At 41.7% G+C, this 16770-nt stretch overlaps 1 protein-coding gene across 1 annotated transcript in view; it reads left to right on the top strand.

The window, feature by feature from the left end:
• The window catches only part of SH3RF3 (SH3 domain containing ring finger 3), a 246859-nt gene that overhangs the window by 143263 nt on the left and 86826 nt on the right, over positions 1 to 16770 (top strand). Inside the window, exon 3 of the mRNA XM_034074640.1 lies at positions 10980 to 11255. Within this exon, the coding sequence (XP_033930531.1) occupies positions 10980 to 11255 (276 nt within the window). The remainder of the gene's footprint in view (positions 1 to 10979; positions 11256 to 16770) is intronic.

Here is a 16770-nt window from a genome sequence, read left to right as displayed (position 1 = left end):
GGACTCGGCTCTGTGGTCACATGCAGTGAGAACGGCAAAACAGAAGGACATGCTGCCTAGGCACCACATTATTTATCATTAAGCATATGGTAAAAGCAGTGCAAGCAAATCGACCACTATCTTTTGCAGAAGTGTTAGGATTTTAATAGGAATTTCAGATACTTCATCATAAGTAAGAATTCAGGCTGCCTTCTCATCCTTCACCCATTCACGCATCTCAGTTTACAAGCCACCCTGCCACCGTCACTGCTAGTCAGGTTCTTTGGTTGGTCACTTTTTAATCTCATTCCCACATTAGAGGGTCTTCACGGTCATTTGTCTTCTGCTGCCTGTCCCATACTCCCTGGAAACCATCCCTGTTTTACCTTTCAAACCATGCAATACCCTGACACCCTCAGAGACCCCTCAGCTCCTCAGAAAATGCAGGTTTCCATATGAAGGAGTGATCCCAACATGGTCCTTGAACAACCCTATGTCACCTCAGAAAGGTACATTAAAAAATCCCTCATTTTTTGGGGGGTTTTTTTGGGTTGTTTTGCTTGGGTGCTGGAGCCTGTGAACTGAGGCTATCGGTGTCTGGTGTTGTTTCAGCTGCTGGTTGTCTTGATTCTCCATGATCGAAATGATGGGAGAAGCTTTTGCACAACCTTTAAGTTAATATTTGTGGGAAGAAGAGAGGAGAAAGATTCTCCTGGTGTGCATTTATTTATCTCAAAAAAGTCTCTTCTCTTCTCCACTGCTAGCGATGCCGGCAAGATTCTCCGGAGTGGGGCTCCCTCTGTTGAGCTCTGGGAGCTTCGCCAGATGGTAAATATAGCTGACTGCTCCATTTTTGGGTCAGCTTCATCTCTAGACCCTTCCTCTACCACTCTCCTCTCCCTGTGGTCCACCTGAGAGAGAAAAATGGCAATGGAAAAGTCTTGGCAAAACTGGGTCTGGGAGCTGTGACCTGCCTGCTGTTTGCCAGGAAGAAACCCAGCTCTGATGAGTTGTAGCAGGTCTGGACCATAAGGTCCTTTCTGGGGCGGAGGTGGGTGAGGATTTCTGCTAAGGAAACACTTGAGTCATAAGGCAAGGAGCCAAGAAGAAAGACGTGGAAAAGCTGGAAAGCAAACCGAAGGTATTGGGTTGGGTAGCATAGTTACAAAGGCACCACTGGAAAATGTAGGCTGTCCCATGCTTTGTCAGCTTCCACCAGGAAAGATGAAATGAAGCAGTTACAGTGGAGATTCATTTTATGCAATGCTTTTTAGTATTTTCCCCAAAATGTACTTTTTTCTTGCCATGACCTACAGCATAAAGTATTGTGTAAAATTCCAGGGCTGTAAATGCTGCTGAGGTGAAGGAGCCTGAGAAAACAAAAGGCTTTCAAAATTTCACAGTGGGCTGACTTTTTACTTGTTTCTTTTAAAAAAAAAAAAAAAAAAATGAGCAAGGACTGGGTTCTGGCAGACAGCTGGGAAAACCAAGTTGTGGTCCTGACCGAAGCAGTGCTGTCTGGGGAGTAATCAGTGAGAGATTTAATGTTTATTTAAAGGATTTAAGACACACTTAGAATGGAGAACACAATGCAACCTTAAATATATAGCTGCCATCATGCCTTGAATATAAGATTTTGTTTTGTGTTTCTCCATAGCCTTGAGGGAGCTCCACTTTGTTTTATAGCATGACTCTATCTGTGGCTCTTGATAGGCTAAATGTAGGCAATTTTGCCTTCCCCCTTGAACTGTTAAAGTAGCATCCTGAAGCCCTTACTCAGGATGTCTTCAGTGTCCGTTGCCTTTGCAAGGCAGGCAGTTGAGGCATATTTTGTCTGGTGGTTTCTGGAGAAGCCACATTGCATACTTGGGTTAGAAATCCTCTCAGCTATTGGTTGGGACTTTCTGTAGACCAGCTTCTGCTCTGAAATGTCTGTGTATAGCTGCTGGTCCTTTTACCAGGATCCCTGTGCAGGACTGTAAAGGTAAGACTTGGTCATTAGGATCCAGTGGCTGTTTCTGCTTGAAAAGTAAAGGACAGACAGATTCTCAGGGCACAGCTAGGGTTTGTAAAGCTATGGCCAGCACATGAGAGATCAATAACTATTTTCCTTGGTGAAGGCTGCCAGCCATTCAGTTTTGTTTCAGATGAGATTACTTGTAAAATAAAGCTCTGTATTGTGTAGAAATTTTTCTATACATCCACACCGCTTCATCAAGATTAACTGGATTAAAGCAGTATAACTGAAATCAGAATTTGATCTACAATGCCAGCAGTGTGTTGACACTACCACTTACTAAAGAGCTGAGAGTCTGGAAGCTTTCGGGTTTTGTAGAACATGAGGGACTTTGTGCTGACACGGTTAAACAGCTGGCTGGTGTTATCCATGGATTCTCTGGGCAGTGATAACTGCTAATTCACTGCTAGAAATCCAACCTGACCCTGAAAATCACTCATTGTTTAATAGGAGTGCATGTAGTTTGAGAATTCTTCACTTTAAATGACGTGTTGCTAGGAAAAAGAGATCTTTAAATGTGTAAATATTGATAGATACTGAGTGACGGGCTGAAGCAGCATGAGATGTGCAGAAGGTGTGAAGCTGTTTCAGCTGTGATTACGAGATCGGATGGGCTCAGCATGGGATGATCTGATGATCTTACATTCAAGTTTTTAAACTTCCTAAGGGAAACATTGTTGGACTGTAAAACTGAGCTCTTATTCTGGTAAAGCAAAGAATCACAAACGTACTTATGTGACAAACTTTGTAGTGGAAAGCCTGCAGTTTCTTTCTCAGTTGTGCTGCAAGCACCAACTACATTCGCCAAGGGAATGTTTGAAACATTCTTTAATCTTGGTGTGTACAAAGATGGACCTTATAAGGTAAAATGCAATTTTGCCATATAAACTACAAAATAACTTCAAGAGATGCTGTTCTCTTTAAAGAGCAGTTTGTGCACCCACATCTGAAGAGGATTAACAGCATCCATTCCTCTTCTGGGGTGATGAACATCGTTTCCTGCTCTCTGTGGAGCAATACAGTTCACTAGAATGATGCTGTACCTGCTCACCTTCATTTTGTCTCTGCCTGCTGAAAGATTCTCATAGTATCTTATTGCTATAGCAAGAGCCAGTTCTGGAAATGGCATATAGTCGCCTGAGCTGTTTTGGCACTTCATCTCCATGTATAAAAAGGACCACCTCTTGGGAACACATAGAGGTGTTCCCAAGACTTCCTAGCACCTCAAAACAGTTTCAGAGGAGCATTTCACACAGGTAGTAGCTGTGCACAGGTTAAGTGAGTGTTGTCTGCACTTGTCCCCAGATATAACAAGGGACTGGAGCCCTTTGCAGCACCATCAGCCAGGATCAGGGCCTAACCATTATGTCCAAGTACCTAGCTAAATAAGACAGTAGAGCTTCAGGAAATTTTTATTTTCATTGTGATTAATTACTACTTGCATGACACTACAAATAAGCATGACACTTTCCAGGGTGTGTAAAGGATTATGTTCAGTTTTCATTCTTCATGGTGCCATTTTTATTGTTGGCTTGACTACTTTTATTCTCAAAGTTAATCCCAGAAAGGTTGTATCTGCAAACTGTGATTTTTCAGGCTTTTAACTGATGGTTCTCACAGAGCTGATTAATAGCACATTGCTGTTTTTTGTCTTTGCTGCTTTGTGCAGAATTAGGTTCTCTTTGATTAATTTTCCTATTATTAGCTTTCTGTGAAAGCAAATACTGCAGTGTCACCATTGTGATCTGTCAGACCAGGTGACCTGGGGGCGATAGTGCTTCTGAATGGCTGTATGGAAGACAAACCATCTTACATGGAAGACAAACCACTTTTTAAGAGTTTTTGCTGGGAGGTATAATGATGATTTATGATCTGTCAGCCTGAAAGTTCCTCTTGAGAACAGAAGCTGCTAAAATCTCCTCAGGACACAGATCTTATGGTGGTATACATTTGTAAAACTGCAGTGGCTAAAGCTTGCCCAGCCCCTTGTTTCTTCAGCTCATTGCATGTGCAAGTGCTCTCTCTTTCTTCCTAGGGATGACTGAGATGTGTTTTAAGCATTGCTGTTTATTTAAGCCAAGTTGCTCTTGCAAGATATTAACCAAGAGTGACTGTAGCGAGTTGGATGGCAAAGAGCAAGGGGACAGTCACAGCCCCTGCTGCCCATCATGTCAGGTCCCTTACCAAGCCTACCTTACCATGACTGAGCTGCCTGTTGTGCTTACCACTGACTACTCTGAACACCAGATTGCCTTCCACTTTTCCATCCCACAGGGATATGAGCAGTGGTTTTACACTTAGGATTTAAGTTGTTCTGAGCTGATTTGAATGGGTGCTTTTGATGACCAAGATCCTGGTGCTAGTAATGGGGAGCAGCCCATCTCCTCCTCAGCAGTCCTGCTGGTGGATCCTCTGCCAGGCAACCCCTGTCCTTTCCAACACAGCTGCTGTGGTTTCTGTGAAGCTGTTAGGGATGGCAGGAAACCATATGCTGAAGTGTTGCCCAGCCTGCTCGTGGGGAGATGCCTACTAGCTGGAAGATGTAAATGCAGTCCCATGTGTTGCCACTGAATCTTTGCTTGTGTAGACTGGGAGATTCAGAGTAATGTGTGATGCTTCAGAGTAATGAAGCCAAAAATTAACAGTATGTGTTTTAATTATTATTTATGCTATAGGAATAGTTTGTGTATAATTATGGTTTACCGCTGAGATGTGCATGCTTTTCATTATGTTTTCCTTTCTGTGTCTTTTCTTCTTTATTGACTTTTGATTTGCTTTGGATGTTTACGCTTGATAGTACTTCATGAAGGAGATAAGTGTGTATTCGTTCATTCAGAGGAACAGACTCTTCAGATATCTATTTGGAGAGTGGGGGATATGGAGATGTTGGAGAAATTTGAAGAACTGCAACAAGAAACTTACCAGTGTGTTTTGCTAAAAATCACTGAAATACAGTCTAAAAACCCCCATAAATCATTCTACCTAGTAGTGCTCTTAGGCTGCTCCAGCAGTGTGTTCTGAAGCTGTTTGACTTCGTCCGTTCCTGCTTCACCTCTGGCTCTGACTGTGAACAAGACGCAGGAAGTGGAAGTAAGGAGTTCAACCCCTGAAGCAGGGGTCAGCTGAGGGCACTGAGGGCAGCGTCTCACCTCCCTCTCGCAGGGAAACACCCCCCCCCCCCCCCCCCCCCTCCGCGCAGGAAGCCCTTGCAACAAAGAAGCTGAGGTTTCCCTTCTTTACACAGCTTGATCTTCAGGAGGCAAGAGCTTCAGCAAGGGAAATTACCCTTCAGCATTATTGTGACTTTCACAGGGCAGAAAACTATCTTTTGCTCTGCTATTACACAGACAAGGTGTAGCTGGAGCTTCAGGAGGTTTCTTGGGTCTCAGGAATCTGAACATAAGCTTGGTTTGATAGAAGTGTTGGCAGATAGAAGGCTTTTCTTTCTGGGTTTAGTAGCTGCAGACCTTGCCCCCATGTGTTTTATTTATTTCTTATACAATGAAATGTATCGATGTCAAGGAATAGACTTGGACTTTTCTCCTGTGTCTTCATGAGCCAGTAAATCTGGCCAGACTTTGATGATTTTGCACATGGGGCTCTCATGCTCTCTTGGGTGAACAGCCTCCATAGCTCATACAGACACAAACTGAAGGCATAGTTACCTTAGACATCCAGGCTCTGTCTGCTCTCACACGAAAAATTGGTTTCTTGGGGAAGCTTTTCTTTTCCCAAATAGCGTAAAGTAGGAAAAGCATGGGTTTTAGGTACCCACATTGTACGTTGGGCAAGCATCATGCCCTTTTCTAAGTAGTGACTTCTTTCAAGTATCACATGCAGAAGCTGGCTTTGGCCAGTGTTGGAGCTTGAGTTGCTTTCAAACATATTGGGAAAATGCCTGTTTTCCATAACTTTTGAAAACTTGAGGCCTACTCTACCTGTACATCTCACTCTCTACAAAGCTTTCTACTGGGAGAATTTATTGGAAGCAAGTATGTTGGGCTGGGCTTTCTTCCCCTCCTTTTGTTTTTCAGGATATGTAATGAAAAATTCACCAGCATTGCCACTTAATTGCTTCATGGCTGTTGTTTGTCAATTTGCCAGCAGGTTTCTGCTTAACTACTGCCATTTGACATTGCTGAAACACAAATGCAGAATGATTGAGTTGCCAATGTGTTACTGAGTCTTTTGCAAGGGGGGTTTCAGCATATTAAGGCTGCAGGCTTTTATGTCAGTATTGATTGCTGAAATCGAAAAGAAACCTTTGGCAGTATTCAGCATTGTGCCAACACACATTTGTTGGCAGGAAAAAGAAACTGGCCATTGCCATTGACTGTGACTTCATCCCTTCCTTCCTTTCTTTCTTACATTCTTTCTGTACACATCCACATGGAGTTTTGGAATCTAATGCACATCATAGCCAAATTCCAGTTAACCTAACAATAAATCAACAGGGAAAATCAATTTCTTGATACAGTCAGATGTGGAGGCTGTTTAATTTTGCAGCCACCTGCATTATGTCCTACCAGATTTCATGACATCTGGGGAGGGAGGTGATGGCAGCATCCCTCAGAGCAGGAGCTCAGGTCAAGAGCTGGCTTGGAGGGTGGTAGTGGGGCGGTGGTCTCTGCTGAGTTCCTGTTGGGGCAGTCAGACTGCCCTGGGTTTGGTCCTGAGTGCAAGGTGGCCATTGTGGAGCTGGTCACTATGGGGTGAGGGGGAACACGATGCTGCTGTGGTCAGGCTGGGAAAGGAAGTTTTGCTCCTGGGACATAGCATTGCAGAAGACTCCGGGATGGGGCCCAAGGCTGAGAAGGGGCTTTGGCTGAGGAGCAGGGGATGAAGTGGATGGCAGGGGGTGGTGTGATGGCTCAGAGGTGCTGCAGTGGTGCCCAGGCACTGGAGTGGCAGAGGAGAGGTAAGGAGGGATTGCTTTGCTGAAGCAGGGAGTGAAAGGAAGGTGTAAGCACTCCTGCAGTTACTGGAGGGACATCTCTATGTGCTTATCACTGCCATCCACCAAAACCATTGCCTGCCTCTGCTTTTCTTTAGCCTGATCTCTTAGGTGACACTTTGCAGCCTGTTTTAGATTAGAAGATTTTGTAAGGACATCTTGGGCATGCTGAAGATGATGATGTCTGGTTGAAATGCTGTAATGTGGAAGAAATTGCTGAGGGGAAGTAAGATAGTGTATGGGGGACAGATTTTGAACAGGAAATGGAAAGGGCATGCTCCTCAGAAGGGCTTGGGGTTTTCACATGAGTTGAGATCATTCCTGGGTGATTCCTCTCACTTTGAATTTGGGAGTCAAGTGAAGAAAAGGGGGGTAATTAGGCCAGAATTGCACTGCATAAATATTTGGCAAAAAGCAAGATCATAAGAATATTTCTAAGAATTACTTAACTTTATGGGGTGTAACATTACAACTAACAATCAGAAGCAGAGATAATTTTTCTTGCATTACTTAATGCTCCCTCCCTTCAGGTGCAGTTACGAAGATTTTTCTGAATCTGATTTGCTTCTCACTTATGGATTAAACAAAAGCAAGAATGACATCTGGAAACTTCCCGAAATGTGCTTCTCAGGGACCAGGTTTCATTAATACATTCTGACCACTGAAAGTCCACTGAAAGCTGGACCTTTTGGCCAGAAAACATCAGCAAGGAAACTTCAAGAGTTTATTTTGGGAGATTTTTGTAATTGTGGTGTTGAGTTTCTCTCTCTGGTTGATTGGAATAGATATTTAGAGCTTTAGAATGGGAAAAGTAGCTTTATTTGTAAAGGGTTAGAGGACTCCATTCTTTACCTCTGCCTCGACCACAGTAAATGCAAGCTTTACCTGGAATGCTTGTATGAAAATGTGTGCTTCTGGCCTTACAGGAAGGCTGGGAAATGCTTCAGTTACAGTGGATTTTCAATAGGAGGGTGTCTTTTCCTCTAGACAACATCTTCATTTTTAAAAATGCTTCTACAGACTTTTTAGTTGAAAAGCTGTGGCTTGGAATTAGAAAAGCTGAGGCTGATAATTGAAACACTTAATTTTGAAAGCACCTTCCCACTAGCAGTTATAGTTTAAATACCTCATGCTCAGATCTTCTCTGTGTAGGACAGTTCCCATTAACTAAGCCCATTAAAGAGAATAGGAACACAAACACCTAAAATGCAAATTCCCTGAGGTGCCACATTAGGGTCTCCAAATAAAGCAATGCAAGATTTCAAACAAAAATTTGTGTCCTGCAGCTAGTGTGCATTTTCATCGGGTGCAAGTATAAAGAGGCACCTGAGCCACCTTCTAGCCAGCTCAATTAATTAGTAATAAAAGCCCAGCATGTGTTGCATAAGAATTTCATTGATGATGTGTGAGACTGAATAAAATACCATTTCTTTTTCTGTAGCTCTGGGGATGTTGACTCTTTACACAGTAAAATGAGACTTGGGAAGAGAAAGTGGTTAAAAAGTAAAGAAAGTGGTCCGACCTTGAACTGCTACAGAGATCTTGGGAATAGTAAGGCCTGGTCTAGGATAAGTGATACAGAGCCTGCTTGCCAGGCATGTGCCTGGATCAGCAGCAGTTCAGTGCACACCTGGCATAAGTCTTACTCGGAGTTTGATAAATTGTCTTCTCTCAGCATGAGTTAAAGTAATTAATCTTTTATTTCTAATTTACTACAAGTCTTCCAGCTTTTTCTTTTTCTTTTTTTTAATTTCTAGTTTCAAATAGGTAACACAATAATGCAATCTATGCCTTACCTGAGGAGACTGTTTCATCTTTAAAATGCCAGGCAGAGGAACAAAGCTTTGGTGTCAAGGGAAATAACCATCCTGGCAGAGAGAAAAATGTCAGTAGGATGCTGCCACTGATTTGGCAGAGACTCTTCGGAGCATGCTTTGTTAGTTGGCTGTTGATTTTCTATTTTGCTTTTAAGATTCTCTTTGTTACATGTGAAGGTGCTTCCAAAAGACTGGTCTTTATCTGGGTACCTTCCTTCAGATACAGCCAGATCCAAAAGAATACAGAGAAAAAAGAGGAACTGTAAATTGGTAATGAGAAAACCAAGAGCTGGGGACACATCTGAATGAAATTAAATCCCCATCCAGACAGCACAGCTCTGTAGAGCTGTGCCTGTTTGACTGCCTCCTTCATTCTGTGGTGTAGGCAAGAAGATCTCTTGCAGATGCTTTCCAAGGCCTGCACAGCTACTAAAGCCATTCCTAATAAAATGAGTAAGTTAATGCCTGCATGTGAAGGTGCACTCAAGAAACTAACTTTTGGAGCAGCATGGTATCTGCCTGCCACAGTAACCGTCAGGCACCCTGAGGCAGCCAGAGGCTGCAGGCTGGTGCTTCTCCTCCTCCTGCTGAAAGATGCAGGTGTAAGAACATAAACCCTGCCCTACCCAAGCGGGTCAAATTAGTGCACCCATTGGGGTCAGAAAATGCTCTGCTTGTTGGTTTAACAAATACTATAAAAAGTCATCCCAGCATCTCATTTTCTGGCTTGGGTGGGGAAATTGAGTGTTTCTGTTGGGCCACTCCACTGTCTTCCTCTGGAAAGCATCCAAGTGCTATTCTTGTGCAGAGGAATGTCATCCAGAAATACAGATATAAGAAACACCAGGGGGAATATAAGGGTGTTTTATTAAATATAGCCTTACTTTTTCACCGTCCCTGGAGGACACCCCATTGACAACCAGCGTACAGAGCAGGGAACAAACTACTCAGAGGCATATATATGCCACAGAAAACTCTGTCATTTTTATAAATACGCCTCTGAAAAAATACTCTTATGAAAGGTTGACTTTGCAAAACCCCTTTAACATCTTCTGTGGTATTCTATGATTGTATGTGCTGATACATATTTGTGCTGACACTTGGAAGCTGACTCTTGGCTCAAGCTAAATAACATAAAAAATGGCATAAGATAATGCACTGGTACACCTATTCTTCCCCATTAGGGTATAAAGAGCTATTACAGGACCAAAGCAGCAGGCAGCTGTGTCCAGCCCAGTTAACCCTGCTCTGTGGGATTCTGCAAGAAGAGGGGGAGCAAATACCCAGAGCTGCGTAAACTGTTTCTTCCATCAAGAAATTGTCCATGCAATTGATAATCTTGTGCCAGGCCAAGGTGAAATCTGGGAAGAAGCCTTCACAGTCAAGTAGTTTCTGTCAAATAGATTTCTCTTTTCTATTACACCAAACATTAACTTTTTAGGTTTTTTTGCTCTTGTGCTGTGATTTTATTTTTTCATAAGTTTGTTTCTTTCCCTTAATGAAAGTGAAAATCTCAGAGCTCTTTTTAGTTTTAAAATAAGGATTCAAAGCATTCTGCCTATTCTGATTTTCCACAGGGATATTAATACATAAGCAACAAAGAATATTATAACTGTTTACAGTAGACCTCAGTGGGCAGCATGAGACTTGGGGATTATTTGAAAGAGTATTTGGTTACAGCATCAAAAGCTGGACAAAAAGCTTCAAACTCAGAAATGTTTGGAGTTGCTCAATGACAATGACAAATTTTCAATTTGCCCATTTTTAGAACAACGTGTATCTTCAAGCTCGTTTTATCTTACCTTCTGAGCCTCAGAAACAAAAGCAACCCTGAACATCGAAACGTCTAATATTTTACCTTTAAACATGTTAAGTTTTACTTGTTTGAACATGTAGTCCTGCTTGCAGAGGGTATTTTGCCAATTATCAGATGCTGTTTGATGGTGTAAGAGGTACCACAAATTCCAGCTCAGCTTCAAGAGAACTGCAGTGCCTGCACTGATGTATCATGCTTAGCTTCTTGATCTTACCATCACACATATCCTAGTTTTCCTGTGAGATCCAGGGTGTAGCATTATGTAGCAGTCATCTGCAGTCACTGGGGTAATGTGGTCATGGATGATTAGTTTACTTCTAGCTGAAAGCGGCTTTAAGAGCACAATTGGTGCTGGCTCAAGCTTTCTTAAAGATGTTGCTTATTTTGTTTCCGCAGAGTGTTTCTCAGCTTCCCTATGGTAAAGCTCTCTACACATATGAAGGAAAAGAGCCTGGTGACCTCAAGTTTAACAAGGGGGACATCATCATACTGCGACGGAAGGTGGATGAGAACTGGTACCATGGGGAGCTCAATGGGAACCATGGCTTCTTCCCTGCCAGCTACATCCAGTGTATCAAGCCCCTCCCGCAAGCTCCACCTCAGGGCAAAGCACTTTATGACTTTGAAATAAAGGATAAAGATCAAGACAAGGATTGCTTGACCTTCACCAAGGTAGGGGAATTTTTTTTTATTGTTGTTTTTCTTAAAGTTTAGAAAGGTGCTTCTATAGGGACTGATGGAGCACGTGGGGTGCTGGCAGCTGAGTCTGGAGAACAGTGGTGCTGGGACCACTGGGGCATCTGCCTGGCTGCCCTGGGCAGCTCTGAGTAGAGAACCCCTGTGCTCTGTTTCCTTCTTCCAACCCGTTTTTTTGTATGCAAGACCTAAAGCTCCTGAGCTCAGGGACAGGGCTGACATCCTTTATTAAGTGGGACATCCCCTCACTTGCTGCTCTGGAGGACACTGACTTCTCCAGATCTTGCTTGGTGGCCCTGCAATGTCCCACGCACCAGCTGTGCTGCAGGACTGGGTGGGCATAAATCTTCCTAACATGACAAGCCCCATATTAGCATCATTGGGAAATTGCTCCCATTTTGTCTAAAGGAGAAGCCAGTGAGATAGCTTGTGCCATGTACATCAAGATTGGTACAAACCCAATAAAACTAAACAAGTAGAACTGGCTACACAGTTTCTGAGAACATTTTCTTTCAAGAAAGCATACATTTCATCTGCATTGAAATGTTATATAAGAACAACTCAATTTAAAAAAAAAAAAGCTAATGGAAATGTGTCTTAATGTTCCTTATTGAATCAGATGTTGCAGTGTTTTAAAATGCCATTCAGCTTCAAAATATATATTGCATCATACCATCTACCAATTAGCAGTTGAAATATGCTATTATAATATGTCACAGTTATTTCCTATTTTAAGGACATGAAGACATTGAAAACCAGACATTAGAAAAAAAACAGTATTTGTTTTTTGTTTTTTTTTAATAAAATGTTTAATAAATTCCAGTTGGAATGAGAGAAAAATGAGGTTTTGTAATTTCCTTTGGATTTAAAATGTCACGTTTACCCTTTCTCCCCCACCTCCCCACCTGCTCTCTGTCTTCCTCTCCCCTTCCTAGAATTTGTGTTGACCTTAGTTGGGCTTCATGGCTATTAAAAAGCCCACAGTAAAATAAAGCATATCCCTTGATGTTAATTTATGGCACTGAATGCCATGGAGAACCTGTTCATTGTCATTTTCTGGTTTATTTCAGCTGTCTGTGGTTGTTATAGCATCACATAAAGTTATAACAGTTATGCTCAAAATGAATATGAAATAGGTGATAAAAATATCCTTCACCAGGATTTTACTGACCTCCTCTTTGAGGCTGCTTATTATAGCTGAATGAATTACTTGCAGCATATAATTTTCTCACCAAATATAACATCTTTTTCACTCACACAACGTTTATCTGCAGAACGCAATTTCCTAGAATGTGTACTTTCTCATATTTATTTAACAAAAGATTTGTAAGCACTTTTGAGCCATAGCAAGCAAAATGTTTGATAGCAAACACTACAAACCCTGTGACTACCCAGCCTCCCTGGAGCTGTGAATCTCTGAAAGAAAGTGGGCTGCTTAGTGAGAAGTAGCAGCCATGCAGTTACAGAAAGTTGGCCAGAAGTTACCTCTGAGATCCTACCAGTGAATATATATTTGCTAGCTTGTTCTCCTCACTGCTTGCCCAGAGGTACAATGATGACTTCTCTGAGAGTAATCTTTCTTTGTCTGCTTAAGGTATTCATTGCTTGTGCATTCTAAGAAACTTAATGGCTGTGGCAGGCAGTGTGGACTTTTTTGTTAAAACAGATCCTTTCCTAGACACTTCTGTATTTGATTTATTTGGTGCAGTATATTAGTACACCTTCATATTAACTGATTTTGTACAACGATAGCTCTCATTTTCTTGGCGGTCCAATGCCATTCTCACATGGAGCATTTCTTTCTGTTGTATAGCTCTGCTCTCAATCCCTCAATTTTCTTCACCCTTTGTTACTGTCTGCATCCTTTTATCCCCGATGACTGTGTTTTCCCTGAGGGGGTTTGGTTTCTCCTCTACTGCTATTTTCTTCTTTAGCTCCTTCCACTGCATGCGCTGTCACCTTGTAACTGTTCCTATGTCTTCCCTATTGTTCTCTCTGACAGTGAATAATCTATTTTTCATCTTGGGAGTTTACCATAATGTTTTCATCAGTTTTCTCAATGCTAATTTTAGGTGTCACCTGCACTGATGAAGGTTCCTGTTTAGCCCAGATTTTAGATCATCTGCTCATGCAGTCAGTTCCTCTGCACAGAGTCATGAGCCCTGCATTGCTGTAGATGTGATTTGTCACTTGGAACAATAGTAATCATTTGAATATCTGAAAATGCTGCACCTGATTGCAATTTCATTTACTCTATTTATTCTTTCCTCAGGTAGAGGGGTTGCATCAGCATACCTTTTATACAAACTAGTGTAACCTATTTGCATCCTCCTGCAACTCATTTTACTCTACCAGACACTTGTAATTGGATTTTACTTATAAATACATAATAAAGAAGACTTTTCCTCTGAAAAGAAACTACAAGAAGGGAAGTTGAACATAGGGACTGTATCATTGTGTTTTGTTGCTTTTTTTGCTGGACTTTTTTGCTTTTTCCCATCCCCTTTCTTATGATGCAGTCAGAATATGTCAGGGCAGTAAAAGAAAGCAAAGGAAGGTTATTTGGTGTTTCCTCTTGCTTGGCTGCTTTTTGATCTTTTTTTTCCAAGTTAAAATGCCCTGTTTTTCCAGAGGTGGATTGCAAGGAAATGAAGTCTGCTTTACACTCATCTTCATGAGCAGTGGGGCAGAGGGGTTCTGCCACTTACCCATTTTCATCTCCTGTAGACACAACACTCTCCAGATAAAGGCCAAAGATAAATTTAATACTTTTGTATGTGTAAGTATCAAACCAGGAGGGACAGAGAAGCCTCCATCTTGAGTAGCCAGTGCAACAAAAAAAAACTCATACCTGTCATTCTCCTGTAGATTGTTCCCCCTACCTCCTTCTGTTAAAACCATCTGTACAGGCAGAGAGTCCCACCACTGTTCCCTCCTCTGCAGTGGCTACAAGGAGATAAAACATATCAGATCTGTGGCTTAACGTATTTTCCTTCAGTATTCAGCAGTGATCCGGCAAACTGGGCAGTCAGCAGTTATTTTGCTTTCTGTAACAACTGACTCCAGCCTTGTGTCAACTTTGCAGGAGTTTAACTCCAGTAGCTTCAGAAGCATTACTCCTGGTGTTCGCCTGCATGGTTGCAGTCAGCATGTGGCCTCCAGAGTCTCATTGAATGCCCTTGAGATATACTCATTTAACTCAGCTTTCTAATGTCTCCTTCTTATGTGGTACCACAGTATGTGCCTGGGCTCCTGCTGTCTCTGCTTTAAAAATAATCAATCATTCTTTGGGCTATGCAATGTCTGGTACAAGCCATATGCAAGAGGACTCTGCTCTCAGCTATAGCAGTGTAAATCTCAAGTAATGACATTGTTTGTGTAGTTACTCCAGCCTTAGACTGAGTCCAAATTCAGCTCACAGTTTTGTTTTGGTGTTTGACCATCCTTTCCATGAGTTCACATAGTAGATATTTCTCAAACTTATCAAGGTAGCATCAACTGTTTGTCATGCTTTATTGTTTATCACATTTTTAATAACATCATCTATTTTGTCCATTTTCCAACACTACCATTCCCAGCCCACAGCAGTGTTTGACAAGTGTTGTCCTAGTCTTGGAGCCATCACATGCAATACTGGTTCCTGGCTGCAGAGCAGCATCCTAGTCCCTTAGGACTCAATTCCAGCAGCATTTGCTGTTCACAGAGGGATTGTCCAAGCAGTAACTGGCAACTGGGATTCTCACGCCAGCTGGCAAGTGTTGTAGTTGGGCACACTGAGCACCACGCAGTGCCATCCTGCCATCTCTGAGATCTCCCCAGTGTTCTAGATGGAGTTGTTATCTCTGCTGAATAGCAGGCACATCTGCTTTGTATTGCTTCCTTAATGGCCATTAATGACTAGAGTAAAAATCTGGTTGTGAATCATGACTGTTATCGGGCACAATTTTGTGCTGTTTTCTCAGCACAAGGGTTCATTTCTCTGTCAATCACATTGCTTTTTAAGTGATTCATCTTTGACTTCCTTTCTGATAATGGTTATAAACTGGAACCACAGGTCCCACCTGCCTGTCACAAGGCTGCCCAGTCCTGATGAATAGTGAAAGACTTGAGCAAATACGAGAGAGCAAATAATTAGGGACTTTAGCAAAAGGCATAAAAAGAGCATGAGGCATCTTTGTCAAACTTCAGTGGATACCATTGGCTTTTGAAGTGAGATTTGAGGTTTGGATTCCTTTGTGCTGCCTGGAAATCAATTTAGTACATGTGAAATAGCAAAGTTCAGAAAGTTGAAGTAGTATGCCAAGAGATCTGTGTCTCTTTACTATTCATGATCCTTTTGGGAACCTTTCTAGGAATTTATAAGTAGCACTGCTATCCAACTAATTTAAGGTACTAAAATAGTTCATGTTGAAGCTTTCACCAGCACTGTGTATAGAACGATGTTGTAGGCTGTAAATTCAAAGAAACTTCCTATTAATAAAGAATTTCAGAAGATGTTTTGGGATTTGCTGTAATTCCTGGAGATTTTCAGCACCCTTCTGTAAGTGAATTCTGTAATGGAAAGCGTTCTCAAGGATTTGCACTTTGCTCTCCCACAGAGATACACATTTTGAATGTCAGCATATCTCAAGATGTGCAGCTATCTGACTTTCTCATATAAGACCACATTCCACAACCATACTTGGCAAAGCTGAACTAAGATCAACATATGGAAATGCTTCCAGATTTCATAGGTCCATAGAAGGTAAAATTGGATGGGATCTTCAAAGGTTACTCATTCCCTGCCCCATCCTCAAGTAGTATCAGTGCGGGATAAACCTTTCTGCAGGTGTCTGTTCAGCCTGCTCTAGGGATGGGATTTCATGGTGCCTTTAATAAAATCTGTTTGACTGCTTCTGGGGTTTTACAGTTAAGTTTTTTCTTACTTTCTTAGGTGTGTGTATATATATGCAAATATATATATACACATATACATTTATATACACATATATATGCACACACACACATAGAATTATATATGTATACATAAGCATATAGTGAAAATGCAGACCCATCACATTTTGGGGTTTTAAAAAGTCCTTTAAAATAACTGAATGGTTACAGAATGTAGGAACACTCATAGCAGGTTCTTGAAGTGATGCAGCCCTTTATTTTCCTCGTTTAGCCCCTTTACCTAGATTCTAAACTTATGATAATCAGTCTTCTGTAAGAGCATGTGGAAACTTTGCAGAGATGTAATACTGTCAGCTCTTTACACAGATCAAACATGCTCTATGGAGACAGGGCTTTGGAAAGGAATGCTATCTGTTTCTTCAGGAAATTAAATGCACAAATTCTTTTTGCATCCTTACAGCTGCAATAAATAGCTGAAGGGCTCAGTCTGTGGCTGTTTCTCTGAGATTTTCCCCTAATGGATCATTCAGACGAATAATTCAAAGGAAACATTTAAACTATTTTGAAGTGCACGTGTTCAAAATGCACATGTTCAAAA

This window comes from Melopsittacus undulatus, chromosome 2 (assembly GCF_012275295.1).
Source record: "Melopsittacus undulatus isolate bMelUnd1 chromosome 2, bMelUnd1.mat.Z, whole genome shotgun sequence".
In the NCBI taxonomy this organism is placed as follows: domain Eukaryota; kingdom Metazoa; phylum Chordata; class Aves; order Psittaciformes; family Psittaculidae; genus Melopsittacus; species Melopsittacus undulatus.
The sequence above is the reverse complement of the archived record's forward strand: the minus strand, read 5'-3'. Positions and strand labels throughout refer to the sequence as shown.